This window comes from Terrapene carolina, unplaced genomic scaffold (assembly GCF_002925995.2).
Source record: "Terrapene carolina triunguis isolate 2854851 unplaced genomic scaffold, T_m_triunguis-2.0 Scaffold96, whole genome shotgun sequence".
In the NCBI taxonomy this organism is placed as follows: Eukaryota; Metazoa; Chordata; order Testudines; family Emydidae; genus Terrapene; species Terrapene triunguis.
The window spans coordinates 40,990,795-41,011,664 of record NW_020664447.1 but is presented as its reverse complement, the minus strand read 5'-3'; the positions used below and the strand labels follow the sequence as shown (position 1 = coordinate 41,011,664).

The 20,870-nt window shown below is 45.7% G+C and overlaps 1 protein-coding gene across 1 annotated transcript in view; it reads left to right on the top strand.

Moving 5' to 3' along the window:
- MAPKBP1 (mitogen-activated protein kinase binding protein 1) overlaps nucleotides 1–20,870 on the top strand; it is a 132,112-nt gene that overhangs the window by 43,404 nt on the left and 67,838 nt on the right. Inside the window, exon 3 of the mRNA XM_026651296.2 lies at nucleotides 4,721–4,812. Coding sequence (XP_026507081.1) covers nucleotides 4,721–4,812 — 92 coding nt within the window. The remainder of the gene's footprint in view (nucleotides 1–4,720; nucleotides 4,813–20,870) is intronic.

Genomic DNA, 20,870 nt, shown 5'->3' with positions numbered 1-20,870 from the left:
CAGAACCAAAGACTCAAAGTCCTCAGTCTTGAGAGTCCATTCTTATAGGATTTAATTCCTATGTTAGTCTATGGGAGCTGTTTCATCCTGCTGTTGCTGACTCAATCAGCAGATGGCACACATTCCTGTCCAAAGTGGCATATTCCTGGTGGCTCCACACTGTCCAAAGTTTGTGTTTCTCATCCTTCCAGGTGATGGGGTGGATCCCAGTTTACCCTCCGGGGGTTTTCTGGTCATCCACTTGACACATTCTTCGGCCGATGGATACTTCCTTTCTAGGCTGGCACCTCCCTAACCATCCATGTATATCAAGCATTCATCAGCATACATTCCATACCTTAACCATATTTTAATTTACTGTCTCCGCCACTTTCAGAGTGTGTGCTAATTCATTTGAGACACCCTCTGTGATTAAAGGGCCGGGAGGGGGGTCTGTCCTAGGAGCCATTGAATGAAGTGAAAGTCACTTAACAGCTTATAGTGTTTGTTTACATTGTATCAATTACTTCAAGAACAAAGTCAGTTAACTTGTTTGTAAGTTTTACATAGTAGTAAAGTATCTTTCACAGGATAGATATAATCAATGGTTTCTACAGACAGTAGCTTACAAGTTTTAACAGAAGACCCAAGAGATTTTTGTACTTGGTGAAACTGTTGGATTTTAAAGTGTGGGGGACAAATTATGAGGGGGTCACTGTCACTTGGGGGAATCACTGTTAGTACCTTCTTTTATATCCCTACAAAGCACAGGAGTGACAGATGGGAGATCTGGGTTCTGCCACAGGCCTGCTGTGTGACCCTGGGGCAAGCCACTGAGGCAAACTTTTTCAAACTTGGGTGCCTGAAATTTTGGCACCTGAAAAAGGGGGCTAATTTCTGATGTACTGAGCACCTGCAACTCCCCAATGAAGTGAGAGGTGCTCAGTACATCTGACAATCTGGCCACTGTTTTAGGTGCCTAAGTGTGGATTTAGGTGCCCAGTTTTAGGCACTCACACTTGAAAAAAATGGACTTAAGGAAACCTCTCAGTCTCTGGAACATGGGTGCAATCTAACCGGAACTCCATAAGAGTGTTGCATGTGGCTAAATTCAATAACATTTGTAAAGCACTTTACGATCCTTGGATGGAAATGCCAGGTATTATTAATAGAACTCCACAGTATGATGTAATGACTGCAAAGGGCCAGACTTCAAAAATCTAGCCTCCCCTCTGGGCCTGTAGTTTGAGGGCACAGATTATTGCAGGCACAACTTTGCAACTCAGTCTTGTAATTATCTGCACGTGTCAGTTAGGTGTCCACTACCTGATACGCAGGTACCAACAGCAGACTGATGTGTCTAAATGAGAAGTGTGGGTGCAAAAAAGGAGGTCAACTTGAGGACCCATGGAAAAACTACACCCCAAGTTTCCAACACTGAATGCAAACTCTGTGCCCCCCCAGCTCCCCGCTCTTCTATCTTAGGTTCACCTCTCTTCCACTCTATTCAGTCTGATTGGGACTTGGAGACAAGTGATTACAGGCTTCTTTTTGTCTGAGGGATAGTGGAGTGTTGCAGTAAGTGAAGCTGAAAAAGGAAAGGTTATGGCTGAGTAGAATCTATAAGATTCTGCTTGTTAAATGAGTTCATGAATTCTTGCCTTGCAAGTCATAGTCATGGCAGCAGGCTTCCTACATGCAAAGGCTTTGGATCTGAGGTGAGAGGAGTCAATTTTTAAAAATCAGAGTTAATTGTGGAGCTTTGAAAATTGGGCTCATGCTTCACGGGATGCTCCTCATGTAGCACTAGGTCTAAATACAACGGTAAAAAGACCAACTATCTTATCCCCCTCAGCAACAGTTCTGCCTTTATAAAGGAAGGAGGAGAGTTGGGTTTGTGATCAGCTAGAGGGGAGAAGATGCTTTCCAGAAGGAAAATAATTTTGTGGGCACATGTGTACTGGGCGTCCCCTTTGGGTCTGAATCCTGCTACAAGCTGCAGGACAAAGGGGGCGTTTGTTGCCTGCAAGCATTTTCCAGCCTGCCATATGTTACACAGCTGCCTGGGGTGTCTGCAACACTCCACGGGAGAGGAAGACCCGAGGAAGTGCAGTGTGGTGCTACAGGGCTGTGTGGGAGTGGGGGTTGTGGGGGGGGAGGAGGAGAGTGAGAACTAAAGGTGGCCGAACAGATCTGTTAAATAACACTCTGGTTCATTTTATTTTTTTCCCCTTAAAAGCTGGCAGTGGGAAGAGTCTTCCAATCCCATGCTCCCCAGCTTGTGAAGCTGAATGTAGTTCCTTTCAGAGCCTATCAACATACTGCTCAGAAACCTTGTCTTCACTGGGAAAATTACCCATTGCTGACAATGTGTGCCCTGCAGCAGGTATTGCTGAAGTGCGAGCATGGCCTCGGACAAATAGTGTCTATGCTGCCTTTTTGGAAACCGCGGTTAAAAGCAGCCTGGGCTGCACCTGGCGCTAAGCTGTATTGCACAGTTGATGTCCATTATCAGCAATGGGTAATTTTCATAATGAGACAAGGCTGGAGTGTTGGCCAGATGGGATCACTTGAGAGAGATGTAAATTGCTTTCCATTCACCATCTCTGGGGCTGAGAACACTCTACTTAGGGATCTCAACCCCTGTTAGTTGGAGGGGCAGAGAGCTGGGGATCTGTGCTTCAGTGGTGTGTGTGTGTGTGTAATTACTTTCCAAACAGAATTTTTAAAAAGCATTTTGTGGTGTATTTTGAAGCCACTGTAATACACCTGAACAAAGCACAAGTACCATTTTTTTTTTTTTAAAGGAAAATGGAATTGGAGCTAAGCTATTTTCTTGCTTTGCTAGTGGATTTATAGATGCATTTTTAATAGTGTGTTCTTATTTAATAACCATATTGAGTTACAGTTTTGTAAAAGCCACATTTCCAAAGAGAGACTCATTTTGCAAGAATGAAGATAGAATGGCTGGGGGATTGGGATATGTATGGGATATGAAATCTTCCATCTCTAGGTCACCAGCTTGAATACAGGGAAAGCCATGAGTTATTGAACCGCTGCCTTTTGGTGGTTTGTGTGAAGTGAGGTGATGGGGTCTCAGTCCAGTTCCTTGTGGAAGGTGTAGCTATATATCAAAACCCACCATTACTATTGGCACTCTCTCTAGCAACCTGAGCTGAGAACTCAAGGATAAAGAGACCATACTACTCCACCATATAGGTGATTCCTTCAGTTCTGTGTTGGGGCACATTGGCACTGAAAAACTTGCCCTACCTCTGTCTATTGTGCACCCTGTTGTCTGGATGAACACAAGACATCAATCTCCTGGGAAGCTACTGATGATCATAGTAATCATTGCAATAATAACTTCTTACGTGGCACCCATGCCTGAAGGCTTCTGGATATTTAACAAAATCTAACTCAAACTATGTTAATCAAAACCAGAAGACAACATGACCCAACGAAATCAAGAATTGGCAGGGATGGCGGTGCTGGGGAAAACACATGCATATAACATGCAATAAATAAAACCATACTGCATGAACTGTAAATGAAAGAGAACAATTTTGTGCCTCAGTCAGGAGAACACCAGGGAGGACCGCAGGCTTAAGTTTAGCTGAAGCGTTTTCTTGAGTCCTCTCTGGCCCTTGACTGAGAAGGCCCAGCCTTCAGCATTGTGTCACTTTGTCCTCACAAGCATGAAATTCACTTTTGAAAAGATTTCTAAAAAGGAAACCAGTTTTAAGATCTAATATGCCATGTTTCTCAACTGAAGGGTCATGACCCCCCAGGGAGGGGGGTTACCAAAGGCAGTTGGGAGGGTGGGGGGTCGCGAGGTATTGAAAACTTTATTACAATTCTATAGCAAAGAAAATCAAATCTCCAGATTGACTCTGGGGCGGTCAAAACCTTCATAGTTTGTGATGTCAAATGAAGTAGTTGAAGTCAAAGAAGTTATATTTTATATAATGTTATCATTATTATCATGGATACATCTTCTATAAAAGAGTAAGAAATGTAAGGGAAGGTCATATGAATTTCTGACTTCAAATAAGGGGTTGTCACCCTGAGAAAGTTGAGAAATACTTTTCTAACGGTTAGAACACAGGAGTGAGAGCTAGTTGGATCTTGGGTTCTGTTCCGCATGATCCCCTTATGACCTTGGGCAAGTCGCCTTGTGCCTCAGGTGAAAGCAGAACCTCAGCGAATCCCAGAGTTTGAATGTCTACTCAGGACTTCTCGAGCCTGCACCACCTGGGCTGGAGACCTTTGCCAGCTTTTGTTTTAGTCCCAGTGGGAACCCGCAGTACAAATGATTAGAGGAGGGGGTGGGTAAGGAGGGGCGGTAAGGGAAAGCTCTCTGAATGCTTCAGAACCTCAAAGAGGATGTTCTGCAAAAGGACAAAGGCTTGGTGGGTTCGTAAAGCCTTCAAGCGGCTGTTTCCTTCCTTTCCAAAGCCAATCTCCTCGTCTGGAAAAAGCAGCTATTTCAAGCAACAACTTACAGAGGAGGATGTTTGCATTTGCAAACCCATTTATGCTAGCTACAGGTCTCCCTTGGGATCCCTGAAAGTGGCAGTACTCTTCCACTGGATGTTGCCTCAGTGACTTTTGATGTTCTCTTCATTGCCCTCTGGGAACCATGTTTCTGAATGCCAGTATGAGGTAATCCATTGGCACCCACGTATGGACCCATCTGTGAGTGCTGCTCATGACTCTTTCTGTTTTCCTTTTGCACTAGGTGACCTTGGAGAAAGTGTTAGGAATAACTGTGTCGGGAGGCAGAGGATTAGCCTGCGACCCCAGGACCGGCCTTGTCGCATATCCAGCAGGGTGAGTCACTGCACACGTCATGAAAGGCCTTAGCTTAACCCGGGTTGATAAATACTGTATCTTTACACTGAAGTATCAAATTCAGTCTTTGGTGGGAAGGCTGTTAATTTTCACTAAGTAGTCTCCTAACATGTGAGGATGACTCCTCTCAACAGCGTTGGTTTAATAGCTTGTTAGAGGGACTGCATTTTCGCTGTCATCTTTTAATTAGATTCTTTTCAGCTCTTCTTCCTCGTGCTTTCAGCTAAGTGTTGAATGCCTTGTGTTTTTAATTAGATTCTCTGGTGTGCTGAACGTGCACATAACTCAATGGATGTTCAACTCTGTGTTCCTAATAGTGATGCTCTCTAAGAGGTGGCAACTGTAGCACGGAATAACCCTCTTGCATGTATTCTGTGATGTCTGGCATTGTGCTCTTCACCCAGACATGGAGAGAGAAATCCAGTCTGACTACACTGGTAGTTTCAGGCCAGGCATCCTCTGGAATGCACTCCCCATCCTTTTCCCCTAACCGCCTCCCACCCCGCAATATTACCCTGATAAGGAGGTTAGGTCTCTCAGGAGCCTACAAATGCTGCTCTAAAGGTTGGTCACAGTAGGTTGCTCAAGAATAATTAGACATTTTCTTCCTCTGCACCTAGGGATTGTGCATTCTGCCTTCACATCATCCCATCTCCTGAGAAACTGAGCTCAGATCCCCTGGGAAGCACACTGCCCCCAGAGCACTGGGTTGGCCTTTTTTGTTTATGAATATTTACCCAATAAAGCAGCTTTTATCTGGTCTTACTGGCCACGAGAGGGTCAGTACATTTAAATGGAATACGGTAATTGTTACTGAGACTGAGGAATCGGGATGGTTACGTTCTGACTCCTAGCATTAGTTATATTGATCTTACCTATTTTATAATGGCTGTACTCTGGAGTAGAGCAATGGCAGACAAAATCAGCAGAGGATTTCCCTGAATGTTATGATCTGGGAACATAGAATACTTAGTATTTTCTAATTTGAGTGGCTACTCTGCTGTAAAGGTGACCCATCAAGACAAAGCTCTAGTTACCAAATCCCCGTCTCCGTTGAAATTTTAGCCCATATTTTGATAACCATCCCACACATTTCTAATACCTCTAACCTCCATTTGCCAGAGTTCTACATTAGCTGCAGATTAGTTGTGTTTTGTGTGAAGATGTAGATGACCTCTGACATGCCCAACTAGCCTTCTTTGGTAGGCAACTGCCTGTTTGGCTTGCTGAGATAGCACTATCTAGAGACTTGTGCCTCAGAAACAGAAAAAGAACCTGAAGTGGATGGAGTCATGAAAGCCAAGCGAGGAAAACATTTCAAGGAGGACATGATGAACATTGTCAAATGTAACAGAAGTACCAAGGAGGATGAGATTTAGCCAGAAAGTTGCAATTGGAGACTTTGGGGAGAGCAATTTGTGTGGAGAGAAGAGGGTCTAAGTCAGATGAGGGGACCCAGAGTGGAGCTGGAAGGAGGAACTTGGGACAGCAGTTGTAGATGGCATGTAGGAGCATGCAAGACGCAAGTCAATGAAATTTAAGAGTCCTCTCTCTGTCACTGTTGCTTAAAGTAATAGATGGAGGCAATGGACCTGACCCGAAATTTTGCTCTCTCCTATTCTTGCCTTCTCACAAGAGTTTCCTGTGTGCCATTGGCAAGTGCATTTTTAAGTTTTGGGTATGGCTGAGTAGAAGTGTAATTTGTATGATACAATATATTTATAGTAGGAGTTCAGATTTTTATGTATGGGCCCTTCAAGAGCTAGGTGTGCTGGGGAACCAGTTTCTGCTAGATAAGATCCATCTGTTCCACTGAAGCCTCCTCCTGGCTGTGATAACCACTACTGCTCCATTTGTTCTGTGCCGTACTGTCATTCATGCCCTTTAAGGCTGGGAGCCCTTGGGGACTGGGATTCCATTCTGTGTTTAGCGCTTATTATCTACTGTAAAATGCCTTGTAAACGTATGCTGCTATAAAAATAATAAGGCAAAAGAGGTTTCATAGGAGCTTCACTTGGGTGTGAGAGGCAGGCCTGAGGGCAAATGCAGCTGAGTAAACATAAATTGCCTGCCTTCTCATGGTGTGAAGGCCATCTTGTGATGCAGAAGTCCTGGGGTTGCTCTGGAACCTGTTTAATTCTTGTGATGTCTCTTTACTTCATTTAAAAAATGCTTTTGTTTAAACTGACTGCAGTTTGAGATCTGCATCCAAGTACAGATCTGTGTCCTTCACCTTTAAACCCACAGAACCAAGGCAAATGGATTCCAATGTATATTATCTCCCCCTAATGTTTTCTAACACTGGATACATTGGCATTTGAGGAGGGGGAGAGAGAGAGAGAGCAAGCTTAGGTTTTTTTGGCTCTTCTCCAGCTTAAAATAAACTAATTTTGTTACTAGTGCTCTCCTGTGAGAAGCTCATGCATGCCAAGAATCAGCCTACTCAGTGCTATCAGACATGTAAGGACACATGGGGATTATTCTGGGTAATTAAAAGGTTATTCAGTTCTTTAGACCTTTGCATGGGACTCCTTGTTCTTACTATGGTAACACCATAGGTCCTTAGCAAGAAACGCATGGCCTATGCCAGCTGTGTTTTAGCAACGTGAATGGTTTATTTGCATCTCTGTTTGTACGCCATGGCTTGGCTGTTTTGTGATGCTGATGTGATTTGGGGCTGTCAAGACAATCTTTTGTGCTTAGTTTGCCCTAGTGCTTGTTATGGGTTCAAAACACACAAGAGGGCTAGTCTGCGAGTTTAGTTTGTTTTGTTACTACTTTCCATTCTCATTCCCAGTGGATTTCTCCCTTCTGGGCGGTTTGCAGAGAGCCTGGCATCACTATCTTGATCTTATTTTTGTTTGTTTGAATTTGCCAAATGTTATTGCTTTTCAAATTGACATTGATTTCACTAGCTAGAGTCATACATAAGGCAGCTGGTTTGCACCTCCAATATGCACTCATCTGCACTCCAGATATTCCAGTGGTGTACTCAACACTGTACAAATGTGCTGATGTATCCCAGGCCCGAGATGCAAATCCCCTACTCTTCCAATGTGGCCTACCCGAAGGGACCAATTATGTAGCAGCTTTGTGCTTTCCCTAGGGAACACATTGGAAGCACCACACTTATTCCAATTCTGACCAGAACGGACTGCTGAATTCTTGACCTTCCTCCTGAAAGAGGAAGCCCAATCCGCCCCACCAGGTCTGCTGCATCGGTCAGCTGTGTTCTGCCCTGCCATTTGCTCCCCTTCCTTTGCCTGCCTGCAGGTCCTTCTCGCTGTGGAATCTGAATCCTTGGCCTTTTGCCTTAACCCATCCCAGACCCTACTGAGCCTCCTTAACTCACCACTGAGCCTTCTAGCCCCTAGTGCACATATTTGCTTTCTTCCTGGTCTGGATCTTGTTAGGTGGGATGTTGTCACTCCATTCCAGGGGCCTGTGTGTAGGGGATAAATGCACTGAAGGTGGCAGATATTCTAGGGCAACCCTTTGGTAATGGTCTTGCTTGGGGAGGCATGAATATAAGATGGAGGATGTACTTATCTTGTTTCTTGGAAGGTCTCTCATCTGCCACCCTTGTCTTCCTGTTCTTGTGCTGACAAGCGTGTGAGTGAAATAAGCCCGGACTAATTTAACTTGACCAATGTCTGCATGGTTTGTCGTATGGTGAGTGGCATTGTCAGCTTAAAGGGGAAAACTTGTTGGATTTTTTTTGGCAGGCAAGATCCTGTTTTTTGGTCCCCCTTTTGGTTTGTCAGTTTCCTCTGCCCCTCTTTCATTCTGGCTTCTCTTTTCGCAGTAGCTCGCTGTGGTTCTGTCTCCTGGAAACAAGAAGGGAAACAAAGCTAAGAAAATCCTCCGAGATTACTGATGGCTAGTGTAAAAAAAAAAATGTTTTGAAAGGGGGAAAATATATCTGTCCGTTTGAATTCCAAGCCAGATGCTCCGATGACTTGAGTCAGCTTGTTGGTGTTTGTTTTCAAAAGCTTGTAGGGCTGCGTGACTGAGTGACTCGCTTTACTGCTCCTTTTTTTAAAATCCACTTTTGACCCCTCTTCTTGGCTCAGTCACTCATGAACCTCTGCTCCATTCAGACAACTCAGTTACCTGCTCCAGGGAGCAGCCAAGCTGCTAGGGAGCGTGCATAGCACTCTGGTAGGCTTGTGTTTTGCCCAGGGTAGCTTGTGGCAGAGGGTAGTAAAGTGCTGTGCTTTTCAAATCACTGTGGCTTTTAAACACTGTCTCCTAATAAGTAAGAAGCACTGCTATGATCTAATCTTTCCTATTAGCTCCTATTACCAACTGGCTGCTGCTGTGACAGAGGTGAGTGGCACATGGGTTAACACATTACACTGTCTCTTTGGGGAAGCTGAGTTCAAAGCTGTATTGAGTAACAAGTGTAATGAGTTAGCGGTTCTCAACTTGGACATTTTCTCACATCTACCATCCTCCTGACCCAAAAGAGTAAAAAAACAACAACCAAGTGTAGCTCTGTATGCTTGGAAGCTTCTGTTCAAGAAAAGATGCAGGACTGGAACAGTGAATTACTATCAAGGTGTATTGAATGAGTTACCCTGGGAGCTTTCACAGAATCTGTCTTAGCTAATGCAGACATAGTCCCTTGGTTTGTGAGATGCACGTGCACTAAATTCACTAAACAAATGATCCAGAAACCTCATTTGGAAGCTGTGCAGATGCCGAATTACCCAGGTTCCTCGGCCCCCAGTGGCAGGAGCAGCAGGGAGACTAATGGAGTTTGCCAGCAGAGAAAGGCAGGGAGATAAGGTTTTAGCTTATAGATACTCTGCAAGGATGAACGTGTAGTGGGAGGAAAATGAAACGTCACCAACAGCACTGCTCGTTCTTCCTCTGCCTGCACCGGTGGGACCCTGGCCAAACAGGGATCCTGCCCCCTGAGGCTTCTACCTGGTCTTGACTTGCTGGGAATGTGGCCTGCATGTCTCTGCTGAAGAAAGCCAGGTAGGTGTAACCACCTGGTGTGGGAGGTGCCATAGGTGGAATCCCTCAGGAAGCAGGTAAGAGAGCTGTAGGAGGAGGTGGCTCTTTAGCGTAGCATCTGGGAGTGTGAGGACTTCATTGACAGGATGCACACGAAGATGTCCGGGATGGAGGATGCTAGCCAACTACAGATGACTATGGCAGCACCAGGAAGAAGGAGAACTGGCTGCTCTGTGGGCAGGAGACAGGTTGCCTGAGGTGGTCACTAGACAATGATTCACACGCCCTCCCAGGTCCCCTGTCCATCAAGGTCAAGAACCAGTATGTTGTACTAGCAAAAAGAGGTGCGGAGCAGACCCCAGTGGCTGAGGAAGAGGAGGCACCTGCCTGCAAGGCTGGGAGACTCACAGCCAGCACACCCAAAAGAAGGGTCGGGGCTCCCTCTGAGGAGGACAGAGACATTCATCTGCTGACCTAACCTGATGTCCTGGGAGGTGTGTTGCCTGACTGGAACCCACATCCAAGGCATTTAAGAAATATTGTCGAGGCTCATTTGTCCTTCTGTCCACTACCCCATGTGTCTCATTAATGACACTGCCAGGTATGACCCTGAGCATATCGGTAGTGACCTCAGGGCTCTGGGAGGGAAGCTGAAGGCATCAGAGGTGTAGGTGGTGGTCTCGTCCATCCTCTCAACTGAGGGAAGGGGCGCAAGCAGTGACGGACACATCCTGGAGATGAATGCATGGCTGCACAGATGGCATTGACAGGAAAGTTTTGGTTTCCTCCACCATGGGATGCTATTCCAGGAAGGAGGCCTGCTGGGGAGAGAGAGGGTCCACTTGAGCAGGAAAGGGGAAGCCTAACTTAAATTTCTGGAAAGATAGTGGAACAAATTATCAGTCAATCAGTTTGTAAGCACCTAGGCCTGGTCTACACTAGGACTTTAATTCGGATTTAGCTGCCTTAATCCGAATTAACCCTTCACCCGTCCACACTACAGAGCCAGTTAATTCGAATTAAAGGGCCCTTTAAATCGATTTCTGTACTCCACCTCGACGAACGGAGTAGAGCCTAAATCGATTTTGTTAATTCGAATTAGGGTTAGTGTGGACGCACACCACCGAATTAATGTGGTTTAAAACCGAATTAAGGTGCTTAGTGTGGCCGCGCACAATCGAATTTATACAACCTGTTTCCCAAATTCGAATTATCTAAATTCGGATTAATCCTGTAGTGTAGACATACCCCTAGAGGACAATAGATTTATAAGGAATAGCTAACATGGATTTGTCAATAACAAATCACGCCAGACCAATCTAATTTCCTTCTTTGACAGGGTTACTGGCCTAGGGATAGTGGGGAAGCAGTAGACATGATAGTGATTTTTAGTAAGGCTTTTGACACAGTCCCACATGACAACCCTAGTTTGCTTATGAGATTATGTGGTCTAGATGAAATTACTATAAGGTGGGTGCACAACTGGTTGAAAAACGATGCTCAGAGTAGTTATCAATGGTTCCTTGTCGAACTGGGAGGACGTGTCTAGTCGGGTCCTGCATAGGTCTGTCCTGGGTCCAACACTAATCAATATTTTCCTTAACGACTTGGATAATGGAGTGGAGAGTAAGCTTATAAAATTTGCGGATGACACCAAGCTGGGAGGAGTTGCAGTCACTTTGGAGGAAAGGATTAGAATTCAAAATGATCTTGATAAATTGTAGAATTGGTCTGAAATCAATAAAATGAACTTCAATAAAGATATGTACAAAATACTCTACTTAAGAAGGAAAAATCAAATGCACAACTACAAATTGGAGAATAACTGGGTAGGCAGTCAGTTGGTGAAAAGGATCTAGGGATTATAGTGGATCATAAATTGAATATGAGCCAGCAATGTGATGCAATTGCAATTAACAGAAGTATTTTATGTATGACATGGGAGTTAATTGTCCTGTTCCTGATCGGCATTGGTGAGGCCTCAGCTGAAGTACTATGTCCGGTTTTGGGTACCACACTTCAGGAAAAAGATGTGGGCACACTGGAGAGAGTCCAGGGAAGAGCAACAAAAATGTTACAAGGTTTAGAAAACCTGATCTATGAGGAAAGGTTAAAAAAAATTGGTCATATTTAGTCTCGAGAAAAGAAGACTGAGTGGGGGATCTGATAAGTCTTCAAATGTGTTAAGGGCTGTCACAAAGAGGATGGTGATCAGCTATTCTCCGTGTCCACTGAAAGTAGGACAAGAAACAATGGGCTTAATCTGCAGCAAGGAAGATTTGAATTGGATGTTAAGAAACACTTTCTAACTATAAGGCTAGTTAAGCACAGGAACAGGTTACCATGGGAGGTTGTGGAATCCCATCATTGGAGGTTTTTCAGAACAGATTAGACAAACACCTCACAGGGATGGTCTAGGTTTACTTGGTCCTGCCTCTGTGCAGAGGGTCTCGAGGTCCATTCTAGACCTACATTTCCATGATTCTGTGTTCACAGATGGGGAAGGAATAAATGAGGGTGTCACGTGATTAAAGGTTTAAGATGAGAGGAAAATATTAAGACTTCGCTGCTGCTTATTTTTGGCAAAAGCTGTTTGGATAGGAGCAAAGCTTCTTTTGTTTCAGCTTTTTCACCTTAGAATTATATTGCATGACAATTACTCCTTGGAGGTGGGAGCTGGTGTCCCATAGTTAGCAATGGAATGCCATGTGCCCTCCTGGGTCAAATTTCATTTTGTCACTGCTGCTGCAGGCACATTGGACTCCGATGGTGCAGGATTTTCTCGCTAGATAAACTCACATGCCAGACTGGGCTGTGCAAGGAGTGAGCTGGGCAAAATCTCTCTCCTTCTTGCTTGGCGTGGATTACTCTGTGCAAACCTCCTGAACTTGGACAACCCTCCTGGGTCATGGCCATGCAAATTCTGCTTCCCACTAACCCAGGGAGGTGACTGACAGCTTATAAACCACCAGGAAGATGACAACAGTCTGTGTCACAGCTAAGGGGAGGGAGGGTGAGTGAATCAGCCACAGTCAGCGTTTCTCCAGCCAGAAATCTGCTCAGCACGTGTGGAGCTGTCTCAAATGACTGAGTGGTAAATCCCACTGGAAGCTGAAAGAGTGAAGTTTTTTTTTTTTTTTTTTTTTTTTCAGCAGTGGTTATTGGTTTGCTCCCAAATTCCTCTGAGTTGCATATAGACAGGCCTGTAAGGCTGAGCAGTTCCCAGTGATCGCCATCTGGAAACCCTTGGAATAGTTTAACCATGATTTTCCCTGATATATAGATAATTGTACAACAAGCAACACATAGTAGAGAATCAGTCATACAGGAAAAAATGCGCTTTAACCAAATCAAAGGTAACTATTGCATAACCTTGCTGGGGTCTCTCTGGCATTGCCAGTACAGAGATTTTTTGGAGAGGAAATGGATGGAGTGACAGTAGAACACTAACAAGATGTAATCCAGACAAGGCAGATCCCATCATTGATTGGTGATTGGCTAGGGAGACTTCATGCCCCCAGTTCAAATTTGGTCCACGTTTGTAGTGATAACTGTATAGGGGTCTGAGTAGAGTTGGTGGCTTCCAATGGACAAATGTGCACAATGCACACTGCCATCACAGTTGGCATTAATCGGTAAACTTGTTAGCAGTTAATCCCTGGCCTGTCTGCCTAAACGGGTTTGGATACTGAACTATCTTTACCCTCTCTCGAGGGGTGCTCCGGGAAGATCAGACTTGAGACATCTCTGTATTTCTGAATATATGCCCCCGTTCACCCAAATCAGCTAGCAATAAGGCCAGACACACTGGGGCATGTGTCATAACCCATAGCTATTTCTGACATCCCAACATTTGTTGTATCGTCTCCCCGGTTTGGATGCATAGTCTGGAAACAGACCATTTAAACCCCAAACTATGAGGTGACCAGCCTTCCTGTCCCCCTTGAGGATAGTTTCCCTCAACAGTGCTTGATTGCTGAGTTTAGACAACACACTGAGAGGAGCCTTAGAAATACCTTAGGCACAAACAAGGGGCCTGATTCTCTCTGGCCCTGCACCTTGTGTAGTCCTTTACACATGTGCAAAATGCCACCATTCTGATGTGGGAGCATTTTGCACTGGTGGAAATGACGGCACAAAGTGCACGGCAAGGGAGAATTGGGCTCAAAGTCTCAAACAGAACTGGGGTGTCCTCAAAGGTCCAGGAATTCTCCTGATATGTAGCCTGTGTGCTGCCAGCAGTTCTTCAGGGGTTGACATCTCCAGTTGTTCTGTGCCCAAGCTCCTGAGACAGGCAGTACTTGGCCTTAGGTTTTAAGATTCCTTTCTGAGCAGAACATGGTGGCCTGTAAAGACCTGAGTAGGAATGCATTCCAAGATGGCAACAACCCCGCCCTCAGATATTCAAGGGAATGCCAATCACAATAGAGACAGCTTTCATCCTCTTCCCTTGAAGAGGATTGACTTCTCTGGAGCGGTTAGACTCACCTGCAGGGACGCTGGTCTGCTGTGAAATAATCCCCTGCTTTGGGATGTTGTGCTCTTAGACACCATCTGGGGAGACTCAGCTGCCACCATGGAGGGGTTGGGCTAATAGATGAGGAGGCCCCTTCGTTCAGACTACTAATGCATTTTGGAAAAAAAAGACATTTCTGCAGGTGGGCTTGGGATTCAACTTCTTGTTTGTTTTCTGTGCCAAAAAGCTACAACCCAAGGTTTCATAGTCTGATTCTGGCCAAGAAGATGATGAAAAATGGCCAAACTCCTCCCTGGAAAAATAGATCTGTTGGAATGAAGCTGGAACATTTGTTTTCCACCTCCTCAGTTTCCCCTCCCCCACCCATTTTAGACAGACAGTGGAGAGAGGGGAGTGTATTCATGCTGAAGGAAAAGAAACTCACAGTAAATTGCCTTGGTCTGCTTTCCCGTCCTCTACTCTGCCCAGGGGCGGGGAGGGGGTAGTACTCTCTCTAGTTCTGCCCACTAGCCAAGCTTGACCCACTTGGGATATCAGAAGGGGTCTCGACTCACAATAGATCTTTATAATATGATCATTCCAGAGAAATAGTTAAGAATCTTGACGTTTTAAATTGCCATCATTAGACTTCTGAGTAGTGACCTTGTGATGGGGTGTGCCCCCCCCCACCAGCCTTGATAGGATTAATGAGGGTCTGAGAGGCCAATTAGGTCACCTGGCATCACCTGAGAGAAGGAGAACCAGGGGTAACTGAGAGTGAAGGCCAGCTTGGGAAGGGCTGGGCCAGTATTATAAAGCCAAGAAGCTGAGAGCAGAAAGAGGTTGCAGGGGAAGTGGCTGCAGGCACTCCCTGGGATGAGGGAGGCCATTAGGGACAAGTCCAGGGGGAGTGTAAGCCCTAGATCCTGTCCTGGAGCAAGGAGTTTGGTAAGAGGGTAGGAGGGGCAAAGTAGCCAAGGGGAGTAGACTAAGCTCCAGTGGTGAACCCAGAAGCAGGAAAGAGAAGATAAGGACCCCAGGGAAATAGCAACAGGGACTGAGGACTTGGATTGCTGGTTATAGGGTGCCTAGGCTGGAACTTGGTGTAGTGGGGGCCCTGGGTTCCCTTGCCAGCCCTGGGGATAATGGCACAGAGCCCAAGCTGGGGCTTAAAACCGTCTGGAGATGCCATTTGGACAGTTGTCTTGATGAATGTTGTGATCCCAGAAGGGGTGGACTAAATGGTGATCTGGTCAGAGGGTCAAGTGACCAGAAGAAAGATTATTGTAGAGCGAGGAAGGAGTAAGGGGGCATCTGACAGAGTGAGAGCTGCCTTCCCTGACCTAGACACAAGGAGGTATGCTAGCAGTGAGTGGTTGCCTCGTTAGACCCCCTTGAACCAACCAGGGACATTTTCACACTTCTCTGAGCTATTGTTTCAGCCTGTTTGCAGATGCGCACAGATGTTTCTGCGTGGGTTTATGCTTCGTTCCTATTTTTAGCATTGTCTTCACAGCCTGAGTTACTACACTCATTTTATTTTTAAAATTGAAGCTTAGATTCTGTATCACCGTAAGGCAGCCCTCCAGAAAAAAGTACTGCTTTGCTGACCCACTGTGATTTGGTCCACTTCAACTGTTGTCTCATTCAGTGCAGAGTTTAAGAAGCGCAGATGTGAAAGAAGCAATGGGATTCACCATTTAATGCTGCTGGAAGAACTCATCACTTTGACTGCCAGTAGGAGAATGGATTCCAGTCTTTGATGGAAAAACAGAATCTGATTTTAATCTTCCATTGTCGGGTGTCCCTTTTTCACTTCTGAAGGGCTGCTTTATTTTAAAAATGTGTAGTTAAGCCAAGCACTAAATTACAAAAGAATGGGGTATCATCATTGCAATTTAAAGGCCAGAACAACCCCCCTACCACACACAAGAAAAGGGGGGGGGGGAGGAATCAAACCACTTAGTAAACTAAACAGACAGTCGGAGCTTGACCAAAGAGGTTGTTCTTTGCAATGTACACTGAAGCTTCTGGAACCTGGGTGCTGTCACGCGGCTGGAGGGAGCATGAGCTCTTCACTGAGAATTAGCTGCCACTGGCTGTATGGAGCCGTTTATCCTAGGAAGAAAGAGTATGGGCAGTGGCGTGGAATGTGACTGCTATCGTGGGACAGAGATGAATCTCGTGGGTGACTGGGTTTCAGAGCATGTAGGGCTAGTCAGGGCAGAGCTTAGATCACTGGTATTTGGAACTCCCGGTGCCCCACCCCACTTGAGACAAGCTGCTGTATTCTGTGCTACCTGGAGCTTCTGGATACTTTTCAAAGGTAGCATGCAGTAATCCAGCCTGAGGTTATAAAGGCGTCGATCGCTGTTGTGAGGCCTTCATCAAAGAGGGACTGTTGCAGCCTCAGGCCAAACATAGATGAAAAAAGGCACTACGTCCCATGGTTACTGTCTGAGAATCCAGCAGTAGCAATAGTTCTGATGTGGCTCCTTCCCCGAAACTGCAAGGTGTGTGGCACACTTGAATGAGCCTCCCTCCCACTCCAAGTAGAAGGCATGTTGTGCCAGCATACTTCCCCCAAATGCTTCCTCTACCTCACTTCTATTGTACCTGGAGTGAGCCTTTGCAGGTTCACTTCCATCCTCCACCTCATCTCTGTTAGGCACTGGGAAAGCATAGACATTCCCACATCTAGATGCAACAACTTGGAGTGTCCTCTGCATAGTAGGCAACAATATCACACTGCCAAGGAGGCTACTTTCACACTACACACTTCAGTGTAACTACATTGCTCATGGTACCTGAGGGCACATTACATTTAAGTGCCTTTCTCTTCTTTCAGTTCAGCTAATTCCTATCACTTTCATTGAAACTATGGATAAAAACTATTTAGGATCCAGTCAAAAGTTAGGAAATGCCAGATTTACAGTTTCTGGTACAATCTTTGTTTGCCCTCCTGGTATATCCATCCTATGTGCTGAAGGAGGCAGGGGTCTTGTGGAAAAAATAGTATGTGATCATGTAAAGACTGTCTCATAATGTATACGCACCAGGGGGCTAAATCAAGGTTGTACAGGCAACTTTATTTCTGGATTTCCCGAGTGCTTGACTTTGTACCCTAAACAATATTCTTTAAACCAGGCCTGCACAACTTGTAAAGCAGCGAGGGCCATATTACTCCAAAGAAAACAGCTGAGGGCCGAAACCCCCCGCCCCGCGGAAACAACCCCCCGCCCCAGCACCGCCCGCCCCGCGGAAGCTATCTTTTCATGTGCTGTATATTTATACCTGCCTACTGTATTTTCAACTCCATGCATCTGATGAAGTGGGTTATAGTCCACGAAAGCTTATGCCCAAATAAATTTGTTAGCCTCTAAGGTGCCATAAGGACTCCTCGTTGTTTTTACTGATACAGACTAACACGGCTACCCCTCTAAAATAAACAGAAGTCACAAGAATCTTCTATAGTGGAAAGTGACAGGCGACCGAAATATAGAGATTGCTACTTGCTCCCCCATGAACATTTGATATTGTTTCCATTTGACCAGCTGGGTAAATATCCTAGTTCACACAGCATGTGGTCATGTATATTATGCCAATCACAATGTCAGAATTTGCACAGCTTTTATTGTGGGCTTTTTTTTAATGATCACTTGGGTCATTCCTAGGCTCTTATTGTATTTCTCCCCCCCCACCCCTCTAATTTGTCATTAAGTAAATAGGAATAGTGACTGTCCACTCACATCTGCTTCCAGTGATTGAAACTGATTAAGAAAATTTGGTGGGAAGTTGTATTACTTTTAACACAAATAATTATTACCTGAGGCTTTGACCCAATTAGTGAATGAATGAACTAAATGGAAGGTACTATATACCATCCTCCTCCCCACCCCCACAAACAACCTGTATTGTTTTGCTTTATTTGACTATCTGTACAAATGGATGGCAGTGAAAGAACAAGCGCAGCTGTTTTGTTTAATGAGGATACTAGACTCTGGAGTGAAGCAGTGCAGGTAGGAAGCATTGGCAGATTTGGAAAGCTATTGCATGCCCATGTGCATATCCTTCCTCTGGCTGGAAGAGCAGCATTTGCAAAGCTTAGACTGTCTCAGCTATTTTGGAACAAGAAGCCTTTTCTCAGTAAGGCAGCTGATGCTCTGCAGTCTCCAAGGTTTTTTAGCTGCTTGTGAAAGGAAAGGTGAGTGGGGGTGGAGTTGAATAGGAATGTCTTAAACTGCCTGCTTACAGGTAAGGGCCCGCTTTCTCCCCACCTGGGAAGAATTTGGCATCTTCTGGGTATTTATGCCTCCTAGCAACCAGTGCCTGGTGCAGCAACGTGACTTGCTTTTGAGCCAAGTTCTAAGCTTGCATAAGACTGAAGAGGAAAAAACCTGGCTAAGTCTGGGATAAAACTCGGAGATGCCAACTGCCTGAGCTGAGCTGCCACCCTCCCTATGAACCCCGTAACAAGCCCTATGTCTCATTGCAACATTCACATCCATGGCAGGCTTTTAACTTAATGCATAAAACCCAAATCAAATATCCCCCCACCAGGTGTGAACAACAGAGTCTCTCTCCTTTTCTTGGAAGATCTGGCACTGAAGCTGGTAGTGGGCTTTCCCTTGCTGCCACAAGGGGATGTCTGTTAACAGGATGTTTTGGGACGCCCCCGTTGCTAACAGAAGTGCTAAGAAGTTGTGCAATTTATTTATACTCTGTCATAAGTGTGCCTGCATGTGACAGGTACGTACACACGCTACAAGTCAAAAGCTGGTGTCTTGGATAGCTGAGGTTCTGACACAGCTCATCCCATAATACACAAAGGTGTCGCTGCATCTGGGCTGCTTTCTGATCCTCCCCTTCCTCAGAAGCCATGGGCTGTTCTTAGCCAGTGGCTCTGTGCTTTTGAGGAAGCTGATCCTCTCTGCCTCTGATGCTGGGGCACAGCTCCTGCAGGAATAATGCTCACCGAGGCGTTCAGGGGGAAGGGCTGCTCTAGTTTCTTTGCTGCAGTGGGGCTTTCGTTGTCCGCTTCGGAGTGTGGACTAAAGAGCAAAGGGGGGTGATTGGATCCTGGAGGGGACTGCCAACATACATTAATTACTCTGGCAGTGAAGGCTCTTGGAGGGGAGGAGGGAGACTGATGCAGGAAGGGGGCTCCATGCCAGGCCTCCCTCCCTAGCCATTTCCCTGCGAGGGTTAATTAGATTAAATTAGGGAGAGAATTAAATTGTACTCCTCTTTGTAAGTCTTCTTTTGATTGATGCCAGTTTAATATTGACTGCACTGCTTGCTAGTGGTAAAACGATTACGGATGGAGGCACCTGCAATGAGATGTCCCCTCCCCCACACCCCTGTTGATCTATTTTGCATAGAAACCCTCTCCCTTGTGTCCCCGTGCTGATAAATCACAATGCCCTGGCCATGCCTGCTGTTGGAACAGGAGAGGCATAGGGTTGCTGTTCACAATTGGGACATGTTTTCCTTTGGGATTTCAGTGCAGGGAAAACTCCTCTAGCTTGCAGATCTGTGCAGAGTGATAAGAAACCCGTCCTGTCCTGCTCCATAAGGGAGGAGCAGTGCTAACCAGAAACCCAAAGCCAGATGTGCAAAATGGGAGCCTACTCTGTGCCTCCCTTCAGAGGGGTGGCTGGGACTCCATGCGGTTCCCTTTGGGGAGAGGTCACTCTGTCTCCCAGGGAGCTCTGAATTTGGTTGCAGCCTGATGGTAGATCTGATTTTTTTTTTTTTTTTTTTTTTTTTTTTTTTTTTTTAACATGGGTTTATTCGTAACCCCCACCCCCTTGCCACTGTCTCCCCTCTACCCCAATTTTAGTCTTTCCCTTTGCTTTTTTCCCCTCTTCCACCACATCATCCACCCTAGTTCTGCTCACTTTCTCCCTCCTTCACCTGGGCACTGCCACCTTTGGAGCTTCTCTCTCCCTGAAACTGCATTTCCAGCAGTTCTGCTAAGAACATAAATTCTGATGATCTGCTCGCTGCACTATAGCTGTGAAAGATGTGGTGGGGCTGGGAGCCAAGTGCTCTTCCGAGGGCCCTGAAGTGGGTATCTTGGTAGGTCTGTAAAGACTGAGGCTTGTTAACCTTGTGTGTGATGCGTGTATTATAATTTCAACTCTGGGTGAAATCGTCAGTGAATTGAGGCAAGTAGATTTCCAAGCGATCCGAAAGCACAATGCTCTATCCAACCCACAGCCCTTAGAATTTCTATAGGAACCCTCCTAGAAAGGGCAGAGTGTGGGAGTCTTGGCACCGAGCTCGTCAGGGCTTTGACTTTCAGTCACATCCTTGCTGTTTGTTGCTAGTGGCGCTTTCCTCCTTCTCAACAGCATCTGAATTGGTACGGGTCTGCCCGAGGCTCCCTTTCTTACCCTCCCAGTTTTCTCTTCTGTAAGCAAGGTGCTCAGCCTCCCAACGCAGAACACTTGGGTGGTCCTCCTTGCCTTGACTCTTCCTGTCTTTTGGTTGTCCATCACTCTCCCAAACGGTGGCCCTTCCTTGCAATGGCCCCGTGAGTGGGTATTCTGAAGTAGTACCTCAAGTGGGGAGGGAGTAAGTGTTGCACTAAGTTTTGAAAACACATTTCTGC